General features: G+C 41.1%; 1 protein-coding gene across 12 annotated transcripts in view; it reads right to left on the reverse strand.

Annotated features, from left to right (window-relative positions):
- OPCML (opioid binding protein/cell adhesion molecule like) overlaps nt 1-23,563 on the reverse strand; it is a 495,048-nt gene that overhangs the window by 29,755 nt on the left and 441,730 nt on the right. For 8 of the 12 annotated variants that reach the window (XM_011376225.2, XM_023521043.1, XM_023521046.1 and 5 more), the window contains 3 exons: nt 3,471-3,608; nt 2,957-3,077; nt 2,337-2,488 (listed from right to left, as the gene is read on the reverse strand). In XM_011376225.2, the coding sequence (XP_011374527.1) occupies nt 2,337-2,488; nt 2,957-3,077; nt 3,471-3,608 (411 nt within the window). The remainder of the gene's footprint in view (nt 1-2,336; nt 2,489-2,956; nt 3,078-3,470; nt 3,609-23,563) is intronic. The other 4 variants (XM_011376227.2, XM_023521048.1, XM_011376228.2 and 1 more) reach the window with 2 other exon arrangements.

A 23,563-nucleotide genomic window follows, 5' to 3' on the forward strand; every position in this document is an offset into this window, starting at 1 on the left:
TCTCTCTCTCTCTCTCTCTCTCTCTCCACTCCCCCCTTTACACATGCTCAGAGGAAAGTCATGTGAGGATAAAGTAGCCATATACAAGTCAGGATGAGAGCCCTCACCAAAAACAGATGATAGATCTTCCTGACTTGATCTTGGATTTCTGGCCTCCAGAACTGGGAGAAAATAAATTTCTGTTGTTTAAGAAACCAGCCTATAATATTTTGTTATGACAACCTTAGAAGACTAAGATAGTCTTAATATATATTAACTGCTATGACACCTCTCTTTCCTTAGTTAATTGTATGGAAGGAAGAGAACGTGGATCATCTAGTTGTCAGTCCTAGGTTTCTTTGCTACTGATGACCCTATTAACCAAGGGAGTGATAGCAGCATCAGTGGCTGAGTAGCATCCTAGCCCTACCTTTTCTCCTTGGTTTAATCAAGACCAAGGGATGAACAGTCATAGACATCAAGGTGTGGGCAGAGATAGTGGCCTATGATTGCCCTGTGAAAAGTGACAGTTGCAGATTTGCTTCCAGGTTTGGAAAATTCAAAGGTTACCATTTTCTATGTGACTGAGATTGATCATAGAACAGTAGGGCTGTGAGGCTTCTACCTCTGGAAGCAGAACTGCTTCACCTAAATACATGATTGCATGTATGCATATATCTCACTGTATATATCCTCTGGGTAAACACTGGATTATCTGATGATGGGTCCAGTGCTGGGTCTCATCTAGTATTCATTAGCTATGTGTACTTCGGTATTCTTAACCTCTTTGATACTCTTTTTTACTCATCTTTAAAATGGGGTTAATAAGCTGTCTTGCACAGTACTAATATGATGCCCAGAAACCAGTAAATATTTGGTAAATGGTAGATATTATTATTATTATTATTATTATTAAAGATCCATGTACTTCTATTTTTAAACTAAGATTTTAGAATTAAGTCTTTAGCCCTTTGACCTCAGGCTAACAGGATAAAGCATTCATACTAGGGTGACTTCCCCATGGATACAATCATCTGATAATATACTTGGTCTCTGGGTTGGGTCTCTCTTGGTGCTGCTGTGTGCAAGAATATCAGAATGTTCATCTTTTTTTAAAGGCCACCAAGTAGAAGTTTATTGTGTTTTTTTTCTTGGTGTGGGGGGGAACTTCTACATAAACATATAATGATATTTCATATGTGTACATGTGAACGCCATCATATTCTACATGCTTGTTACTTAAACTGTACAAATCAAACCCCTGAAGTCTATCTACTAAGGAGAAATAAATCTGGGAGGTGGAGCAGGCAAGCCTATCTTTGAAGTAGGCTTAAACTCAAAAGCATAGGCATTCAGGCAGGCAGAGGAAGGAAGGAACATGCTGTACCCACCTGCCACTGCTGATGAGGGGCTTATTTCTAAGACATACACAGCACAATGCACACACAATGCAGAGAGAAAACAAAAGACATAGATCACACATTTCAGATGGTTGATGGACAAAGTTTAGTTAATGTCAATGCTGAAAGCTTGTTCAGGATCTGAGGTGCACATGGGAAAATGATTACCTTTTCATTCTACTCACCAGGTGCTTCCCTCTAACCAAATCTCAGCAAATAAACAAATACATACACACAAGAAATATCACAACAAGCTGGCCCTGGTCCATGGTGTGAAATGTTATTACACAAGGAAATGAATACAGAAGTATGGGAATATTGAGTGAGAGAAGGACAAGGGCTTTGGGGTGGGGGTGGGGGGATCAATCATGGCTCTGGAGAGCTCTCCATCCTTGTGGGAGGGAGAGACTTTCAGAAAAGGGTTTGACACTCCAGCTGTGAATAGAACAGTCATCTTAATGAGAACTGAGGACTGCTCTCTTCATTCCAATGAATGAGAATATGACATGGCAATCAACATGAGAATCATGATGGCAGCAGTTGACTTGGTTTAAAACTATAAATATAAGCCTCAGAATGATAGACTCTTACTAAAGAAGTTAACTGAAAATTATATCTAATTTACCCCCCAGACCTTTACATAGTACTACAATTGAACTGTTCCATGGTTTTTCCTTCTTTACAGCAACCACCAATGCACTCGGTTCAGAATTTGGTTTACCTTTTTTGTAAGGTATGAACCTTGTCTTTCAATAGACAAAGAGACATCAATTACCTTGTAAACATCACTGCATCACATGCTAGGAGAATGACAAGGAGAAGCATTTCATGTCTAAGGGTGGTGGGTTGAGCAGTATGGATGGATACAGGCCAAGCAGATCTTGCTTTCCTCCCTCTTGAGTCCCTCAAGCTCCCTCGCATGGCCAAGCCCACTGCATCTAGGCTTCCTGAACTCACCATACAGTGTGATGCTGGCGTTGGTGTTCCCAAGCTTGTTTGTAGCCACACAAGTATAGTTTCCATAATCTTTTTCTGAAACATTGAAGAAAGTCAGAGTAGATATGCGACCTTTGTTCTCAATCCTCACGCCGTCTAGGCCCGTTGCTAGCCTGCAATAAGAGAAGGCACTGCTGGTCTGGTTCTATAAGAGTGGGACAGCAGACAGAAGGTGCTGAGAGAACTCTAAGGTAGCTCCGATTAATCTTACAAGAAGGGCTTCTGCCTTGCAACATTTCTTTCCTCTAACTAACCCAGTCCCAGTAACTCGAACCATTAGTGCCACAGCCTCTGTCAGCAGACAAAAGGCTAAATTTACTGGCTTCTATTCATCAAAGACTGCCATGTCTACAACTAATCTCAGGTTCTGAAACAAGGTTAGTTTATTTTGCCCAGATCTCAGTTTCCTCCATTTTTTTTGTTTGTTTATTTCTGGTTCTAAATGGAGACTGGTATAAAGGAGGCTAAAATGCATTTTAATCCTGCCATATCTTTCTCCTTTATTTTATCATTCTTCTTTCATGTGGAAAATGATCCACTAGCTCTACTTCAGACATGCCCTGTTTTCATTTTCAAGGTACCTGGTATCTTCCTTGAACCACTGGAATTCAGCTGTAGGTACTGCAGAGGCTTCACAGCTCAAGATGCCCTTCTGACCAACTGAGACACCAGTGTTCTTGGCTTTTGAGATATAAGGAGGGTCTGTGGGGGGAGGGGGAAATGCAGAGTGATTTCATAAAATGGATGAAAGACACATTTAATCACCTGCTGTGCAAATGGATTTCTTATGACACCCCATGTTCCCAGTTAAATAACCATTTGTTTTAGGAAAAGAACTCTTGCTTAAAGATATTGCATTTATCCCTGCATTTTTTAAGACTTTAAACCAATTCAAAGTTAACAATTTTCCCCATTAGCTAAAAGCTGTGACAGTCAGGGGAGGACTCCAGGGCAAATGGCAGTGTGGCAGTGATGGGGCACACCATCCGATAAAGTATGTTTCCTGTTGGAAACAAACATTACAATTACCAACTTGTTCCCTTAGTCCCTATTTTCTCTTTCCCCCTGGAACTCCTTGACAATGGGTCAACTTACAGTTAACGGTAATTTTGACTTTTCGCACATCAGGTGCAGCAACATCATTCAAGGCGCTGCATTCATACTCCCCGGACTGGTCACGTTTGATGTCAGAGATCTCCAGGTATTCATCTTCACTCACAAAACCCTGGCCTTCTGGGAGGAAAAAAACAGACAGGAAGCAATCATGAAACTGTGAAAAACAGGGACAGAGCTCTACGAACATGTAGAACTTGTAGGAGATGGGATATGGAAAGCTGTAGAAACAGGGTTTGAACATTAAGATTATAAAACATCATGTTGGCTCAAAAGCATGGCATTTGAAAAAATGAATTTTCTGCTCGAGCCTTGGATCAATGTGTTTTTGTCCAAGTCACTTTAACAGTTAAGACCACTTAATAAAGAGATATTATTTTACTCATGTGACTATTATGAGGATTAACTAAGAGAGGACATGCAAAATAACACAACACATCACTAAACTTTGATATTTTAAAGAGAACTGTCATAATCAATAATATAATAAAAACTGTGAGGATAACTTTAGGATATTTTAGTATCGACATACTAATTTTTCACTAGGTAGCAATGTCTGAATAGAGAATACAAACTACTAACTACATGTTGAACAAATAAGTGACCACTTCGCATTTTAATACAAATAAATGCAAAGCATTTGGTTTGGTTTCAAACTGTGAAGGAGTAGATAATATGGAGAATGAATGAATAGGAAGCATTTTGTGACTGCTATGTAGTAGGTACTCAATAAACATTTGCCAACATAAAATAAACATGATTGGTCCAAATAATGGATTCACGGTTAGTAGAACAACCTCATGGGTTTAATACTCAACTCTGTGGGGGCATTTTGGAAGCTTTATTTTTAGGTACTTGTGAAGATTGCAATTTATGATCCAAAATATTCTAGGGCTACACAATTTACATTGCTCACAGCCTCCGTTACATGCTCTTGCCACAATTTCTCTCCTCTGCCTTATTCCTTAACCCACCCTGTGGTTCAGTGCAAAAAGAATAGATTCTCTGACTTGAAATACAAATGTTCTGAGTTCTATCAAAGCACCAGACTCCAGTGAAAACCCAGCCAACACAAAGGCCAAGGAGGAAATACAGTCATTTGCATTTCTTATAAACCTGCTGCCTAATTCCTTTCTGTGCTCCAGGAGTTAGAGACAAATTAGATTTGCGGACTATAAAAACTCATCACAACTTTCCTCACACCCCCGTGGGAGCATATTTTGATCCAGTGGGTGCTCAATCAACTAAGTCTGAGTTCACCATGGATGGATATGGTACAGGTGGGTATGGTGTCTCTGGTGGATGGGGTGATGGGTGAATGTAGGAAGGCAAGACCTTTGGCATCTTGACTTTGCTCCAAGTCTAAGCCTTGGGGAGTATACACCCACTCTTCCTATTTCTCCAGAATTGCTTTTCAAATCTTGCTGCCTTCTCTGCCTCCATCTCCCACCCCAGGTCATGCTCTACCATAAGTGTCTGCATGCTGGTTTCCAGATATCCCTGGAAGGTATGGGGTCCTAATCAAATATTTTCCAAGGAGCCCCTCTCTATATAGATATTTGAGTCACCTAAAATCAGTATCATTCTTATATACCAACCTCATGCAATCCTGGTAAAGAAATCTTGCATTAGCCAGCAGGGACAATCTATTTGCCAGGCCACAACATAGACCTGTTGTCAGGGCCCCAGAACAAGCCCACAGGTGTCAGTTTTGTAATCTGGGTAATCTGATTGAATCCACATGAGGAATGGTTAGAGTAGAAATTGGACATGTGCCCTGAAGGGGAGGGAGAAATGGGGCCTGGGGCAGGCCCACTTTCCCAGTCTAGAATTTGAGTGTCTCTCCTGAATGGTATTGCTGGCCTAGGCTGGTCTCAGACACCAGAGGGAGACTTAGAAAATCTTAAGGAAGACACTCCAGAACATGCTGCCTCCTGGGGTTTGGGATAGGGCCCTATGTAGGGCCCTATATCTCAACATTTGGGAGTGACGGTGCTGGTCACAGCCCTCTACCCTGACAAGCATTCAATCAATTCAGTCTAGCTCATATCCTAATTTCTCAAGGTTCATTAGAGATATATAAACATCTCATCCTTTTCCCCTTATTTTTCTTAGACTTAACAGTATCTCAGAGTTGAAGGAAGTTCTAAGATCACTTATTTCAGAAAGAAAAATGAATATTGCCTCACTTGTTAAAATAATGCTGGCTGACCAATATAAGTATTTATAAAGGATTAAACAACAATTAAATCAAACACACCAAAATGACTTTCCAGAGTCTCTGTACTGCACCTTTCTTGCAATGAATACATATGGCAGCATAGAAAGTTTAGCTTCCTATTATGAAGACACCATTATTCTTTCAAAATATACTGCAACGTATTTGCCACAGGTAGTTAAACCACACGGCATTTAACCAAGCAAATGAGCTATGTGCAGGGCACCTAGCAGGAGCCTTCTCTGACCCCTTTCCTTGGAGAGAATAAGATAGACCATATCATGCAGCACGGTATAGACCAGACATATGCCTTAAAGCCCTTGTTAAGGCAAGTCAATGAATGCCAGTCAATGTAGGGGTGTTGGCTGTACAAAGGGAAGGGATCACTTTAAAGAAGATAGAGGCCAGTGTTGTGGGATTGTGAGTGATTCTCTGCATTTATATGAGTAGAGCAGATCCTCGATCCTTCATGGGGGAATTACAGGATAAAACATTCGCCTTCTAGAATGTGGGGTTTATTTTCACTATCTGTAATGATTTTTTTTTTCTTTTTATGGGATGGTTATATGACAGCAAAAAAGGGAGGAAAGAAGAGAGTGTCTCATGTAAAATGGGGATCATTACAATAATACTACCTCATTAAGTGAGAAAATGAATTTGTCAAGTTTGTACTATAAAGTAAGTGCTTCTCAGTTTTTAATTTGCATATAAATTCTTCTAGGATTAAAAAAACTATATAGAGCTGATTCAGTAGGTTTAGAGTGGGCCCTGGGATTCTGCATTCCTAACAAGTGCCCAAGTATTTCCATGCTGCTTGTCTGGGGCCCACTCTCTGAGTAGTGAAGCAGCTAAAAGGCACCACCAAGTACTGCTCTTGGCTCCCTCTTACTCACACAGTTATAATCATCTGGGTCTGTGAAGTGGACAGCAGATCAACAAAGGCCACTGAGTGCCTCTTATGCTGAGGTCCCTGTGGAGCCTGCTTCTCAAAGGACACCCTGTCTTTGGTGTACCAGGCTCAGTATGGTACATTGAGGCTGAGTATCTGGACCTTTGAAGCTAACTTTTCTGTCGAGCCTTTATGAACTCACTACAAAACATGCATCCTGTCAACACTTTCTTTGCTAAGAAATGGGAAGCAGATGTTGAAACTCAAGCCCACTGAAGGTGATGAGATGCTATTTTCTTAACCACTTTGAATACTGGGTGAGAATTTTTAAACAGAACAAATCTAGGTTGCTAAATGCCTGGAGACCTAGGACACCGCAGGGTTCAATGCTTTCCCTGCCCTCTCCAATTCTGGTTGCAATGTAAAATTCTGATTCCATGCTGCAGAGAAAGGGCAGAAGGCAACAAATGTTTTAATCCTCTTCACTAGCTGCCAAGAAGGCAAACTGCTGACTACGAAGGCAAAGGTGGGCGGGGAAACAGAGCTAAGGAGAAACACAGAGGGAGGAACAGGAAAGGAAGAAGAAAGACAATGAAGGATGCTCTGGTGTGAAGGAAAGAAAAGAGGTGCAGGAAAGATGGTCGGGGTGCCAAAGGAAACATTAAAAGGGATTACAAAGAAAGATAGGCTAGGATACTATGATATTTCCTCTGACCAAATGTATGAACACAGGAGTTTCGAGTCTGCCCCACAGTTCTGTTTTGTGGTGAGATGTCCTGTAAAAGCCTGTTACCTAAGGGCATCATCAACCTGCCCTATGCATTCAGACTTCCAATTTAACATGAGCGGGAGCAAAAGGAAGTGGATCCTGAATCATTGGCAGAAATATATTTTTAAAAACAGGAGTTATTTCTTTCCATGGAGGAGTGCTTTGAAGAAGTTAAGTTTCAGTTCACTGCATTAACAAGATTAAGATCTGCAAGGATACAAAGGGGACCATTTATCTGTGGATGTGGGAAGTCTGTTAGCCAGGACCCCTCAGACACAGGATACGTGCCTAGTGATTGAGTGAGTGAGCCCAGGGTTCTGTGGGCACAAGGGGGCGTCTTCTGCAGGGATCATATTCTGAGTTAACATAGTCACATAATATAAAGAGCAAGTCACAGACAAGCAGGATCTGCTCCATCTTAGAAATGGAAGAGCAGACAGAGAAACTGCCTTGGGAGAAGGATCCTGGTACCACCTGGTGTCCCTGATACTGCCGGCATTTATTTTACTCATACCTGCCATGACAGAAGTGTTGGATTAGACTCTATGGGGGGCGGGGGGTGGAGATGATGTAGAAGACAAAGTCCTTAACCTTGGGTAGTCTACAGTCTCATGAACCCAGAACTGGAGCAGTTTATATTTTTCTGTCTCTAGGCTCAATTTTTCAATTCTTAATTATTTTTAGATCCCTCAAGTAAGGTATGCGGCATCATAAAAATTCATTAGAGCTGAAAGAAACCTAAGCATTCAGGGATAAAGAGATCAAGTTGGAAATCCAGAGTAAATCCTGGAAGTTTCTGACTCAGTTTCCCCCTTTACATCCTGTTCTTCCATGCTGGCTATATCTTGGCCATCACACTTATGCCCAATTTTTGCCCCTTTTTCCTCAGCCAATTCCTTAGAGTTACAAAGTTGAAAGTACCATGATTTTAGCCTTCCACTTTTTTTGGATTATTGTCTCTCACAAAATATCTTCTCCTCTGTGTGAATATCCCCAGGGATGACTTCAAGGGGTGATCTATTCCTTTGCTAGACTATTTACATAGTTCAAAAAATTATCCCCATATTATGGCAAACCCTGGCTGGCTTCTCTCTTTGAAATGATTAGAAGTTGCCTCCTAGGTGCCCCCATCCCACTGTTCCTCCTCATGAGCCATGGAAAGCTGCTGCTCTATCTATGAAAGCTGCTTTGTGAGGTTAAATGTCAGCACCTGTCACAACTTTTGTCATGGGATCTGTCAGGAGATGGCTCACAGTGGCACCTGCCTGAGAGCAGGTGCCATAGCGGAAATGAGCATCAGGAGGATGAGAGCATGGAAGAGGGAATATGAGTTTCAGGAGTCATCTACACAAAGAGGAAATGTCATGTGGGAAGAAACGGCCAGAGGAACTTAGACAAGAAACTTAGACAAGAACTTAGACAAGAAAGCCAGAGAAGGAAGTCAGTATGAGTGGAGAGAGGGGAGCACCCCAGGGATCTATCTGACTCAAATGGTAAGGTTTCCAGAAAAACAAAAAGAAATTTTCCTACTACCAAGCAAGAGGGGCTATTATAGATGATCCCTATTAACACTGAACTTAGAAAGTTGGAATCAAAGGTGCAGATGATCAGGCACATGCTTCTGACCTGTTAGACCACAGCTAGGCTTCTTGATCCATCTTAAAAAATAGCTTCTTGCTGACTCACCAAAGCTAGGTAGTCTTTCAAGCTATTAAACATTTGGGATTTTACTCCTACAAGAAGTACACCATACTTAGAAAAAACATGTATGTATGCTGGAAATCATACCCGAAAGGGCAGGAGCAAGATAAGGGCAAGGAAAGGAATTGTCTAGAGCAGTCTGATTCTCACTGCTTCTGTGCCCTTGAGGTATGTAGGGCCAGGTAGACACTGTTAGAAGTTCATGTGGGGATGTGTGCCCAAATCTTGTCACTCATCCATCTCTCTCTTTCCAGGATCCTGGTCGACAGAACATAATCACATAAAATGAGCCACAAAGATCAAAATATTAGCTTCACTGCTGTCAAGGTGGCCTACAATCTGGGCTTGGCATCCAAGACTGACATGGATTCTTACCTTTCTCCCTATGAACTGATAATATCTAGACTTGTGCAGTAGGAATACTTGACTTGGGTACTCAGCCACAGGCCAAAGTTGGACCTAAGAGTAAGGTGTGTATTGGAATAGAGACTCCTGGGTAAGCAGAGGCGGATCAGAAAGGTGATGGAAAGTCTGGAGTGCTGCCTTCACTTACAAATGGTGGCCGTATTCCTGCTTCACTAGGTCCAATGGATGCCTAAGCAAATAACCTTTCCGATTACATTAGTCCTCCATCATCCATGGGGGAGACAAAGAGTGACTGCAATGGAAGAGGAGCCTTTTCATTCTAGGGAGTGCAGGGGAGGCTGCCATCTGGAAACCTGTTGGCCATGGATCTGGTTTCTCTCTTTTCTAGAGATCTGGCATCTTCTTCAACTGCATACCTTCTAGCACAAAAACCTCTTTCTTTTGAAGAATAGAAACATGAGAAACATGCTTGAATTGAAATTGGGGTAAGCTTTCAACACTTGGGACAGTTGGGTTTCATGATCTCAGTCTTGTACTATTTGTGCTTGCTTCCTATATAGTAGTCATCCCATTGTCTAAATGGAATTGCACCAAGAAGGAATTGCACTTGCTCCTTCTCTGAACTCCTTATGCATCTAGTGTAGGATAAACATGCAGTATTTGTTTACTCTATACCAAATGGCTAGAGGCTTGGAAACTCTGAAGCCCCCCAAAGCTCTCTCTCTCCACTTACTTAATCTTCCCTCTTGCTGCCAGTCTCTGACCTCCCCCATCTCATGCCTCTTCTTAGAATACTGCTGGCAATAAGCAACTCTGGGCTCCCCCTTCCTTAATTAAACCAGGGAGTGTGGACAGGAGTACATTCTATTTTTGCCTTCTCCCAACTCTCAGATATATCCCTTTGCTGCATTGGAGTTAATGAAAAGTGTGATAAACCCACTGTTTCATTTCCCCTTAATTAATACAAGCGATTGAATTGTACTAAAGTCATTTTAGTTTGGAAACTGAGCCTCTGGGCCAATGTCTCACTTGATGGCGGTGACAGAAGCTCTTTGTCTTGGACTCAAACAACCTTTCTCAGGCTGAGGCCACTAGGACCTCCCCTGAGGGAGGGGTGGCTTGCCCCCATCCAGGTCTGCCTTGCTGGCTACCTTCTCTGAAGCTGAGAGTAAGTTGGATAATGACAAGATCAATGTGTTACTGTGAAAGTTTACTGAACTTCTAGTAGAGTAAAGAGTACGTTAATAACGCTCATGGTAGCTGAGGGTGCAAAGAAATCCCCTGGCCATTGTGAGTTTCCTAAGTTTTTCCCATTTTCTGATGTAACAGCTGAAGATGGCACAAGAAGAGGACCCAAGTGACTCAATCTGTAGGACTATCCAGAAAGATCAATTTTGGTACATTTGGCTCTCTGCAGTGAAGACTAGGAGGGACTGCCTAGACATTTTGTTCCAGGTGGCACATCAGAATCACCCTAGGAGCACTTTAAATGTAGACTCTTGTTCTCATGCTTACAGATTAATTGAATTGGTCTGGGATGCGTCCTTGGCATCAGCATCTTCTAAAACCTTTCCAGTGGACTCCGATGTTCAAGGATGTCTGAGATGACAGCCCTGGTTAGTACACCGAGGACTCCCGTGGCCTTCACTTTCCAAGCACCAGCTCCAGCTGTAGGATACCAGGCTTCCTCTGCTGGGAAGGCACTTGGGGCATAGTAGTGCATAAAGCTCTGCACACCTCAGAGTGTGCTCAGGCCCTCTGTTGACTGTCATCTGGCCTCCGTGAGAGATATACAGTCAGGAGGTCAGCGGGTGAGGTTTGGAAAGGGAACCTTGCAGCATGTAAGGTAATGAGAACAATGGCTGGGCCTGACAGTGTCCACTGCTCTTTGTCAGCCCACAATGGATAGGAACACCCAGATCCACAAGCTCAGAGCGTAAAAGCCAGAGTAGCATTTTTTCCTGAAGAACTGTAATGAGTGTTTTACTTGGTTTTACTCATGTTCTCTTTTCTGAGATGGGTTAATTATGCATAGGAAGACTTGGGACAACACATTTTTAGAATCTAGATGATACTTTTGACCCAGAAGGAGTGGTCCTGAGTGAGTAACACAGAAAGTGCCAGGGTTCCTGCAAGGATGTGGCACATATCCTTCAAATGAAAGTTTAGAGTATGTGCCAGAAAAAGAAGAAAAGGGTTGTAAGAGAGATATGGACAACAGACAGAGACAGAGAGACAAAGAGAGACAGAGAGAATGAAGATACACAGAGCTGGGATTTTATATATAGGCAGGCAAATGGCTGAGGACAGAAGTTTAAATCCATTTGGAAAATAGAGTAGCCTATTTGGGTTAAAAAAGTAGCTAACATTTGTATTCTAAAAACTATCTAAATATAAATAGAAAGAAATAGTTCAGACCAAAAGGACATAGAGGTTGAAGAAAACATTATTATTTTTGAAAAGCAGAGCTTAAATAGCTAAATTATTGACAAAATGTTAAGAACCTTTGAAAAGCTTTTATTTATTACATGTTATTCTCTCATTATTATTATTTGCATTCTGAACCACCAGGATTATTTCAGTATTAACAACTAAAAAGTGAAACGAATTCTGTGCTCTAGTCTAAATAAGCCACTGCTAACAAACAAACAAACAAACAAACAAACAAACAAACAAACAAACGCTCATGGCATTGAATGAGATACTGCTTCTTTAATTCATATGTTAAGAAAACCTGACTCAACCTTGCCTGCACAACTCTAAGGCACTACCAGTCACCCAAGCCAAATTTCTCAAACAAACAAACAAACAAACAAACAAACAGAAAAAAAAACAATATTTTAGAGAAACAGAAACATCCCAAATTAGAGTGTGGTCTGTGGGTAAGCAATACCAGAATTACCTGAGGGTGCTTTGGAGAATTGGCTTCTTGAGCCCACAACAAATCTATAAGGTCAAAATCTGTTCAGGGATAGGTGGTCTCTAAAATATTCAAATTATTTCTAATAATAAAGCAACTTTGGAGTGAACGTTTTACTGTTTGCTTGCTTTGGGGAGAATTAAAACTTCCAACACCAACTGCACTTGGCTCATTTTCCCTGAGGATTAATGTTTTTGTTTTTGCATAGCAACACTAAGGATGTGTTTGTTATTTTTATAGGTAAGGTAATCATATAGTTAGGTTTCTCTGAGACAATTCCAGTTGACACCTGTTTCCTCAAGATAGTTATTAACGGTCACCTTCTACTCTCAAAAGTGCTGGTCTAGATAATAATTTTGTGGCCGCTGTACTTCCAGCCCAGTTCCTGGGTTGCTGCTGGCATCTTACTCTGCTTGTGGGGCTGTCCCAACATTCACTTCTGAGATAGTGATTTGGTCCCCTAGTAGATTGTAGATGCTGGGATATAGACTATGCTGGAAGAGGATCAAGAATGACCCCATGAGCTCTGTTCTCCCGGAACTAGAGGCCCATCAGCTGCACCGTTCTCTGGAAGTGCAGATTAGAGCAGCTGCTTGGAGCCTAAGGCAAGCGCAGTGAGGGCAAAGCACAGCTGCCCCTCAGGTTGGAAATCCAGGTAGGGTTCTAGGAATCTTTGTTCAATGGCCTGGTGAATCAGACAGCAGATCTATACTTTCTGAAATGGCTTGGATGTCCCAGACTGCAGATGGGAGCTGCCCTCGGGCCTTTTCAGGCTACTTGCAAAATACTCTTTTGAGGAAGAATACAGGCCAATTTCTGCAGAAGAGGCCTTGTCACAGACTGACTTTTCTTGCTTCTTCTTTCTTTCCTTTTCTTTTATTCTCTCCCTATTATCCTCTCCCCATATTAGTTCTCAACAGCACAGCAGCATGGCAATGATGCTAATTATCAATGTTCATTAATATTTTTGAAATATTTGTATTAGCTTCCAGGCAAAATAGTAACTCAAGTAGAGCACTTGGCATGCAGGCCACAACCACATTTTCTGCATACTTCACAGAGCGTGAGGGGCTAAGCTCTGAAGCATCACGGCGAGATAGCTTGCTCATGCACTCAGCTATAGCGGGAGCTGAGGAAAGGATTAGGAGCACTTGATGTGACGTTTGCTCCCTTTGGAAACTTTCTTGTCAAGGACTCTCTGCATCTGCACCTTGTGCTTGCTATTCTAGGCAAGTCCGTCTCCCTCTTATCATCCAACTTGGACTCTTATTAAACTGACCTCTCATCAAAGGCATCTATCTTCCTGGCCTCCCATCTTAGCCTAGTCACCTAATAGAAGTCACATTACACATGACCTTCTAGACTGTGCCAATAGTATAAATAAGTGGAGAAGATTACTGAGTGGGAAATTGACAGCTTGGGATCTAATCTGTTTTGTCACTATTATGCTATGTGGTTTTGAGTGTTTTTAGCTATCCAAGCCTCAATTATTTTTTTTTCTATCAAATAAAAAATTGCACCAGATGATCTCAAAGGTCATATGATATTTCATAACTTAGCAATATGGTCTATACCCACAAATTCTAAATAATCCTTAAGTCTGGAAATCTGATGCCAGTGGTGCTGATGGGCAGAATCGCAAACCAGGATCCCAGAATTACTGACCTGTAAAGAAACATAAGAAAGTCCCTACATTCAGGCATGCATGCTGCAAAACTGACCTCGGCTGCCCTGGGTTTATCTGGGGTCTCGACAATGCAGGCTGAAAAATAGAGGTACCATGCTGTTTCAAGGTGGCTCTCATCTGTCACTGTGCTGTAGCTGCTTGGTGATGGGGAGCAAAGAGAGGTTTTGACAATTATGAAGGACTCTGTGTGTCTGAGGGTAATGTCTTGTATTAATGAGGTGGATTAATTATTTCCTTTTCCTTCTAAGACTTCTATTCATGCAGATTTTGACAAGTAGCTGCTTTTTTTCCCTCCCCTTGATCGGTAGATTGGAGTAATGTCTTAGAGGTACAACTAATCATCTATTTATATGATATGAGGCCCATTTTCATGAGTCTGAGGGATCTTGAAATGCAAGAAAATAATGTTTCTTTCTGTTTTCTATCTTCCCCAGTCTTCTCTAAAAATATCTCATTCTTGGATATGTGGCTTACCTTCCCAACCAGAGAACAGACATTGAGAGACAAGGAAAGGGGTCCTAGGAGTAGTGAAGGCATAATGCTCGGCACTAGGCTCCACATTTCCCTTCATCTCTACTATCAGAATCGATGTATGGCTTCGCCAGAGCAGAACCAACAAGGTCTGAAGGGCCAGGCTCATTTTATGTGTCAATTTGACTGGAATAAGGGATGCCTTGATACCTAGTAATTGTTATTTCTGAGTGTGTTTGTTAAGGTGTTTTCAGAAGAGATTAGTATTTGAACCAGTAGGCTTGAGTATAGTAAACTACCCACCACAATGTGGGTGGGCATCATCCAGTTCACTGAGGACCTGAATAGAACAAAATGTGGAGGAAGGGCAAATTCTCTCTCTTCTTGACCTGAGACATTCATTTTCTTCTGCTCTTGGACATCAGAGCTTCTGGTTCTTAGGCCTTCAGACTCTGGGACTTACACAGGTGCCCTCCATCCTGCCCCCTGCCCTCTGCCCTCAACCTCTCCTAGTTCTGAGGCCTTGGCATCAGGACTAGGAGACAAATCATCCACTCCTCTGGTTCTCAGACCTTCAGATTCACACTGAATTACACAAATGGCTTTCCTGATTCTTTTGCTTCAAGATGGCAGATCAAGGGACTTCTCGGCACCCATAACAACATGAGTCAATTCCTATAATGGATCTTATCTCTCGACATATTTTATTGGTTATGTTTCTCTGGAGAACTTTGAGAACTTTGATGAATACAGGCCTAATGGAAGCCTAGGAGGCCAAGGTTCTGGTCTTCACTCTGCTATTAATTAATTACCCGGGAACTTTGGCCAGTCCACTTTTCCTTACTCCCAGTTTCCTTATCTGCAAAATGAGTGCATTGGGCCAGCACATTTCTTAGATTCTCAAACACTGTTCTTTTCCCACCTTAACTCATGGCAGATTCTCTGGCCAAATACATAGTGATTCTGTGCTCTTATCAGTAGTCACTGGACAGCAATCAGCCTTTATAAAGACCTGAAGTTTCTAGGTAGTTAAGTTTGAAGGTGTGAATCCTGTTGCTACCCTTGAAGGTTGGGTCTAGGATGTGAAGGCTCAGCCAAAAGCTCTCCAGTCTCTAAAATTCCCTCATCAGGCTCCTGCTGCGCCACCCATCCTGCTTGCCTTTGCTGGATTTCCTTATGCTTAGTGGTTATAGACGTCCCAGGAGGCAGCTATCAAAATTAACACAGCTCACCTGGAATGAAGGATGGTCCTGTGACTTCCTAGATTTTTTTTTCCCTACTGGCTATAATTAGTTTGTCAATTTTACCTTAGCGGGCATGGGACCTCTGCCTCCTTGGCGAACAATGTCATTCTGGAGAATAAAAGCAAGGAAGATTGTGTGGGTGACAGGGTTCCAACAGAGTGGCCCTGGATTGAAAGATCCTGGATAAAAATGAGGAGGTTGGGAGGGGCTACTGTATACCATGCCATACAGAGTAGGGGCCTGTATGATCTCTAGACAGGTGGTACCTGTGGATTTCTAGGACTACTCACAAATGGAGCTTCTGAGAATGGGTCAGTATGGATAGTGTCAGCTCACTCTCCTTATATGCAACTTTAAAGGTTTTTTTTCAATCGTAAGATATTGTACCCTGATGGTAACTCATGTAATTAATGTAACAGTGTATTTATTTTGTTCTGCATATTATATACAGATGAACACACAAATACACACATGGTATGCATATATAACAGTAGAGAAACAATCACTAGAGAAGTAAAATATAGAGCCATGACTCACACATTAGAGAACAATTCCAATGTGTGAGTTCCCACCCCCCCCCCCACACACACCAAGCAAGTCAACACCAGCTGGGTGTCCAACAATTTAACTCAATTTTGATGCTATCTACCTGCAGACAGTGTCATATTCCATAGGTTAAAGGCTCAGTCCTATAAGACCGCTCCCTACCCTCCACTTCAGATGCCAATGGCAAGTCCAGGTTATCCCTTATGCTTCTGACCAACTGGCTACAGATCACAGGTTCCCATGACCCTTCCTTGGGTTTGATTAACATGCTAGAGTGGGTCACAGAACTCAGGGAAACATTTTACTTACTACCTTACCAGTTCATTATAAAAAAAAGATATAACTCAGGAACAGCCAAATAGAAGAGATGCACAGGGCAAGGTATGAGGAAAGGGCAGGGAGCTTCCGGCCCTCTCCAAGTTTGCCACTCTCACAGAATGTTTATATTTTTCCCAATTTGGAAGCTCTCTGAACCCTATCTATTTTGGTTTTTATGAGGGCTTCATTACATAGGTTTGATTAATTAAGTCATTGGCCATTCATGATTGAATTCAATCTCCAGCTCCTCTCCCATTCCAGTAGGTGGTGGTGGGGGTTAGGGAAACTGAAAGTCCCAATCCTCTAATCACATAATTGGTTCCCCTGGCAACCAGCCTCCATCTTTAGGTGCTTTCCAAAAGTCACATCATTGACATAAGAAAAGACACCTTTACCCACATCGCAGGAAATTCCAAGGGTTTTAAGAGCTCTGTGCCAAAAACTAGATGAAGACCAAATACACATTTATTATAAATCACAACATCACAGATATTCTTTTCAAAATTTCCTCATGACAAGAAATAGCACTATGTGAGGTACATGAACAGTCTCTAACTGTGTACATTTGAGTAAGTTATTTAACCACTCTGGGCCTCCTGTTTTGTCATTGGTAAAATTAAAGGAGTTAGATTAGATTATTCTAAAAAGTGTAAGCTCTAACACTTGATACTCAATAGCTGATTGAAAAAATAATGTGTTTCTTCCAACCATTGATTTAAATTGTGTGTGTACATGCATGTGTGTATATTTAAAAAATATATAGTAAAATAAGGAATACATTTCACCTATAATCTCATGAGAAGAGACAAAGATATAAGAAAGCCTAAAGATTCTTGAGCTTAAAAATCAGAAGGCAATTCATCTTTAGAAGAAAACAAGTGGTATTTACATTATTAAATCACAATTACAAAGCCAATCAGCTGCAGAAGAGAACAGACCATTTCTATCAATTATTACTGAACTGAACATAATTTTTCAATCACCAACAGATTGTAAATGGGGGCTACAACTCATCCAGAAACTCTCCTATCATAAGAGTTATTAATCAGGTATTAACTTTGTCGAATTAGCAAGGACACCAATTTGATGGTGAGGAAGCAGGATGCAGGGAGTACAAGAGGAGGCAGCCAGGTTAACTCCTGAGATGGAGGCACAGAGCACTGGAGAAGGAGACCTTTGGTCAGCCACCTATGCAACTAGCTTTCTTTCTGTGATGAAAAAACACTAGTGCGTTCGTTCCAGTGTCAACAGATGAACTGGAAAAAATAAGCAAATAATGTATATTTTACTGGCTATTTATTTCCTGGTATAGGACTGCTGGGATGGCTACAGTATGCATCAAGGCTTGGCTGTGAGGGAGTCTGGGTTTGGGTTGCATCTCTGACAGCTGACTTTATTGGGCTCTCTACCTACATCCCTAAACACCTGGGTGCTTCAATCTTGGTGGAAAGTATGGACTGCCTATCTCATCTCAGCCTCATATAAATTTGTAGAGAATGAAAAAGCACAAACAAAAGACTCTTTCGTGGGCTCCTTTGGTATGCTGGGATTACAATATGGGTCTCAGGAAAAAGTTCTATCATTTTCATGATATACTAGGTTCTCTGTTCTTCTGTTTTCTATCTTCCTTTATTTTACCTCTTAAAATTTTTTTCAATTACAGTTGACATACAGTATTATATTAGTTCCAGATATACAACATAGTGATTAGATGCTTATATAACTTATGAAGTGATCACCCTGATGAGTCTAGTACCCATCCAAGATCATACATAGTTATAATGGTATTAACTACAGTCCTTATGCTGTCCTTTACATCCTCATCCGATATCCTTTATAACTCCGCCCCACTGGGTTTCTATGCCATACAGAATAGGCTTCAAATCCCCTAATTTACCAAGCATTCAATACCCCTTCCCCACTCTGTAACATGACAGGTTACTACTGAGAAACTATGTAAAGTGTGTTTTGTTTTCAAAGCTGAGGAAGACTGAATGGAGTGAAAGGATTTCTCTCTTTCCCATTCCCCAAAGGTGCCAGGTTTTGTGAATTCTTGATTCTGAGCTTCTTATCTCATGTTGTTAATGACTTTTGTGTCATGGGGTCTAAAGCAGTTGCTAGGCACCCAGAATATGATTACCACCTAGGCTTTGGTTTTAAAGAATAAGAAAATAATGAGTCTAGGCTCAGGGAGGTAGAAATGGGCCAAAGTGGGGAGAAAGAGTATAGGGTGGTGGGGGGTGGCTAGTGGATATGTCTCTTACCAGCCCAGATTACCTTTTCATTTCCCATACCAATGCCCCATAAGTGACAACAGCTAAGACTAGGTGATAATGAAGCTGGATCCATAAGCAGAAATCCACTTGTCCACTCTTCTTCCCTCTCTCCCTCTGCACTTTCTTTGTTCCTTTATTCAAGGAATGAATTCTTCCTACCATATAAGACTGAATGATTTCTACCTCTTAGAACTGAAAACTAGAGACACCTTTTCTAAGCATTCTGGATACTCTAGAGAGGAACAAGTATCTCAAAAATGACAGATTGAATTTCTTACCTGCTAAACTGGTAGGGTCTCAGCAGATTAACTATTAATATATTAACAACTCTTATAACTGAAAGTCATGCAATAGAAACCACATCTGTTATGTATATGCTATACCCACTCACTTTCTTATCTCATAGGGAATTTTGATTTATCCTTCAGGTCTCGACTTAAATTTTACTTTTTTAGAGAAGTCCACTGTGCTAGGTATATTCAATTTTCCAGAAACACCTGCTACCCTTCTTTGCCCTGTTTTCTTCTCTGAGTATTTGACTCATGTGAGCTATACCAACCGACTTCCTTGCCATTGGTTTCTGGTTGGGGTGGTCAATAGAAAGTCCAGCAAGTGATCGGAGGAAGTAAAGGGAGCCCAGTTATGTGTTTTCCAGCAGGGTCACCTTCCATTCCTGAGTCACTTCACCAAAGATGGTTCCTCTGAAGTCAGCCCTCTCCACACAACTCTCCCTTTTCTATTCCAGTAACTGCCTGGCCTCATGCCTCTGACCTAGAGGCAGAAACAACCCTGCTGTTGTTATTAGCTTTGGGGCACTGCACTATCTGCATTTCCCTGCACCCTCTCCATACCTTATCAATAATACACTCATTAAACCTACCTATACTTTTCAGAGTTAAATATGCCATTTGTTTCTTTCTGGGCCCTGACTCCTTGACCATAAAGTCATGGATGTTTTTTCTCTAGGCTTCCACAGAACCTGCGTTTATCACTTTACCGCATTAATTCTCAACCTGGTGATTTTACAACCCCACCCCCACCCACTGGGGATATTTGGCAATGTCTGAAGACTCTTTTGGCGGTCAGTATTGGGAGTTGAGAAGGGGGTGCTACTGAGACATAGAAGTAGAGGCCAGAGATGATACTAAAGACCCTATCATGTACAGGACAGTCTCCCACAACAAAGACTTGTCTGTCCCAAAATGTCAATAGTGCTGAGATTGAGAACCCTGCATCAGACTTCAAATGCCTGTTTAATTGCCTATATCTCCTACTAGAAGGAAGCTCAGTGAATGTAAGGACCATCCATCTCTTTCAGAGTGGCATCCCCATTGCCTAGAGCAATTCCTGACACATGATAGGGCCTCACAAATAGCTGCCAAATTTTCTTTTTAATAATTAAGTTAATTCACTAATGGAACCCAATTATAGTTTTCCATCATCTAATTGTCCAGTGCTGAGGATAAGACTGATTCATATCTAAATGTAAATTTAACAAGAAATAACACAATAAATGCAAAGATGTTTAACTCCCTCTTCAGGATTTAAAGGAAATATCAGATACTATTTAGTTGGGGCAGGGGGGGAGTTGTGCAAGAGATGAACCTAGGATGTGGAGTGGGTAGTGTTTGAAGCAGGCTTTGAAATGTTCTCATTATGGCACAATTAGGATAGCATGGCAAGTAGGGAAATAGCATGAATGGGGGGATAGGAAAATTCTGGAAAGTGTATTGTAAGTTATTCTGTCATTCTTACTGCTTTTCTGAGGAAAATTACTTTGGCTCTTGGTTAGAGGATTCTGACTCCAAGTGAAATTATGCCCTGTTAAATGACCCTGGGGAAATTGTAATCATGAGATAACAGCTATTTTCATGTTTTGCCTTCTCATCATATTTTCTCACTTCACATGATTAGCAAGAAAAGATGACTACTCTATGCAAAGCACATGATAGGGAACTTAGGCTTTTGTATGTTTGTTTGTTTGTTTGTTTGTGGGGGTAGTTTAAAACACAAGGATTAACAAATAGAAGAAGTCACACAATAAATACTATTGAATTGACTCTTCCTAAGAATATTGTTTTTTACTGGTCTCATTTGTATTGTCTCTAATTTTAGAACCCAAATGACTAGAGAGTCACCTTTCACTTCTGCTTCTAGCTTTACAGACCTAGCTTTCTCCAGGCCATAACATGCTCTTGGAAAATAAAGTCTGAGTAAAGCAGCCCAAGTCCTTGGAGAGGTCAGCAACAGTAGAACTCATCTCAAAAGTTTGATTCCAGAAGTCTGATTTGGAAGGGTAAAGACTGATGTTCAGTGAGCCAGAGTCTACCTTTTCAAGGTCAGGCTTCAGTGGCCTAATATCTAATCAGGAGCCACCAATAACCTCATCATCCTGCAGAGCAGCCCCTCCACAGTAGGGACGCTCCACTGCCTCTTCCATTATATGCTCAGAATGATAGCCCCTGAGAGGGGCCCCAGGGTGAGGACAGAGCACACATAGGAGGGAGCCAGAAACCAGGGCCTTGAGGATGTGGTGGCAGTGCTCCCTCCCTCCAAGAAACAAAATGGGGTCTATGGTTTTGTGAAACCAACTCTATGGGATCTATGGCAGAGAGGAGAGAGAGAGGCTGCTTTTATATCCAATCAAGCTGCTCTATGGGAAGCAAGATGGACTAACTTGTGGGAAAGCCACACCAGTACATAAATTGCTTCATGACTGCAGGGACATATAATATCTGTACACAGCCAGTATGCACACCACCTAGAAACAATGTGATTTTCAGTCTAAATGTCAAGTTTTTTTCCAGTAGGGTTGAATAATCACATGCCAACTTGAGACAGAATAAACATGTCAGGGGCAGTGCTAGTATACTATCTGATTCGCCCTCTTCCTGTGAGACATTTGTAATTTTACGAACAGTGTATAACACCATTATAACAAAATGTATCGCATAAACTTGGATATATTTCAGGTCAAGCCCCTCTCCTAAAACATAACAATGACATTCTTAAATAGCCTAATCTAATCCTACGCTCCTAATACCAGCTTTGAATAGGAGTTAACTGGGCTTGCTTATCTAATTTTTACTTTCTTGTAAAGTTCTTACATTCAGCACAGGAACACAATATCCTTTTACACTGCAAATGATCACATATTCTATCATACATTCATCATGTAGGTGCTTTGGAAGTGCTGGGAAATAAGCTTGGAGTGTCTTGTGTACAGAGATGACTTCCATGCTATAGCTGGTGGTGTTTGAACTCAGAGTCACCTCATTTCCAGAGGAAAGACCCCATTAGTTGGTGATGGTTGTCCCTCCACTCTGTGCTTCTCATCTGTGGCCTGGCTCTTAGAATCACTGATATCACTCTCATGGACAGTACTCTAATCAAAAGGGTGGGAGGGGAACAGTAGCAGAAGTGGAATATAAGAACCCAGCACTGTTAATAGGATATCCCATTTAAACCCCAAAGGAACCTTTACTCTTCTGATTGTGGCCCTACTTTTTAGACACCCAAACATTGGGAGGAGTGAGTAATTGATAACAAGATCAAGACTGAATTGTTTCCTGCAAGTAATAACTATTTCTAATAGACCAGAAATAAAAAAAGTGTGTGTGGCGGCGGGGGCGGGGGGGGGGGGGTGCTGAAATTCCCTCTGCCAAAGGAAATTTAAAATGTGTCTTCATGCAAGATCCCCTTGAAATGTCACTCAAGAAAGCAAATGTATGCCTTGTTTTGCCAGAGGCAGTCATTGTTTATAGCTGTTGACCTTTTGTAACTATGAATAACGCACCTTTCATTTTCAAAAGGGTCTCATTGTAAACAACACATTCATTATATGGTCATCCTACATTTAAAACATCTTAAACTCAAAAAAAAAATATTTTGAGTTTATTTTGAGTACTCTTGTATTTAAGTATCTTAAGTCAATCAGATATCAATAAAGACTATCCTTGTATAATTCCTTCTTTGTCAAATTAATTAACTCATATATTCTATATGTGAACTATCACTTATTATGCTCACTATAATCCCTGCCCTCATGGATTTTACATTGTAGTGGGGAAAGAATCAACATCAGATGATATAACTGATGAGATATGTTAGTGGTTAGTAGCTATCAAACTTGTTTATAAGTAGCAGAATCCTTTCTTCCAATGAAATCCTAGTTATAAATCAAGTTATAAAAACAGAGCTGCTCTTTTGGGGTTGGAATGGAGGTGTGAAGGAACCCAGGAGCACAGTCTAGGGATCATTCTGATAGCCATTCATTCTCTCTTCTTTCCTGTTCCCTCCCTCTTTTCTCTAAGGTTCACAGAGGCACCTAGAGGTTCGGAGGAACTCCTACGCTTTTTATGAATTGCAGTTAGAAATAAACAGGTTCCCATTGTTAAGTAGAAGACAGTGCAGTAAAGGAAACAATGCATAAACACATATAAATAACAAGGAAAAATGTAAGTAGCAAGTCAGAACAAAAGAAAAGATGTCCAAGGCTGTGTAATTTAAACAGCTAATGATTCTAATAATCACTAAAAGAATTTTAAAGCAGGAGAGCTCACTCTAGACTAAAAATTTTTAAATTTATTTTTAGTCAATTATTTTAGGGATTTAATTGGAAGAAAATTCCACATATCTAGTCTAACAGCCTCATAATGAATCTTCTTCAT

This window comes from Pteropus vampyrus, unplaced genomic scaffold (assembly GCF_000151845.1).
Source record: "Pteropus vampyrus isolate Shadow unplaced genomic scaffold, Pvam_2.0 Scaffold288, whole genome shotgun sequence".
NCBI lineage: Eukaryota > Metazoa > Chordata > Mammalia > Chiroptera > Pteropodidae > Pteropus > Pteropus vampyrus.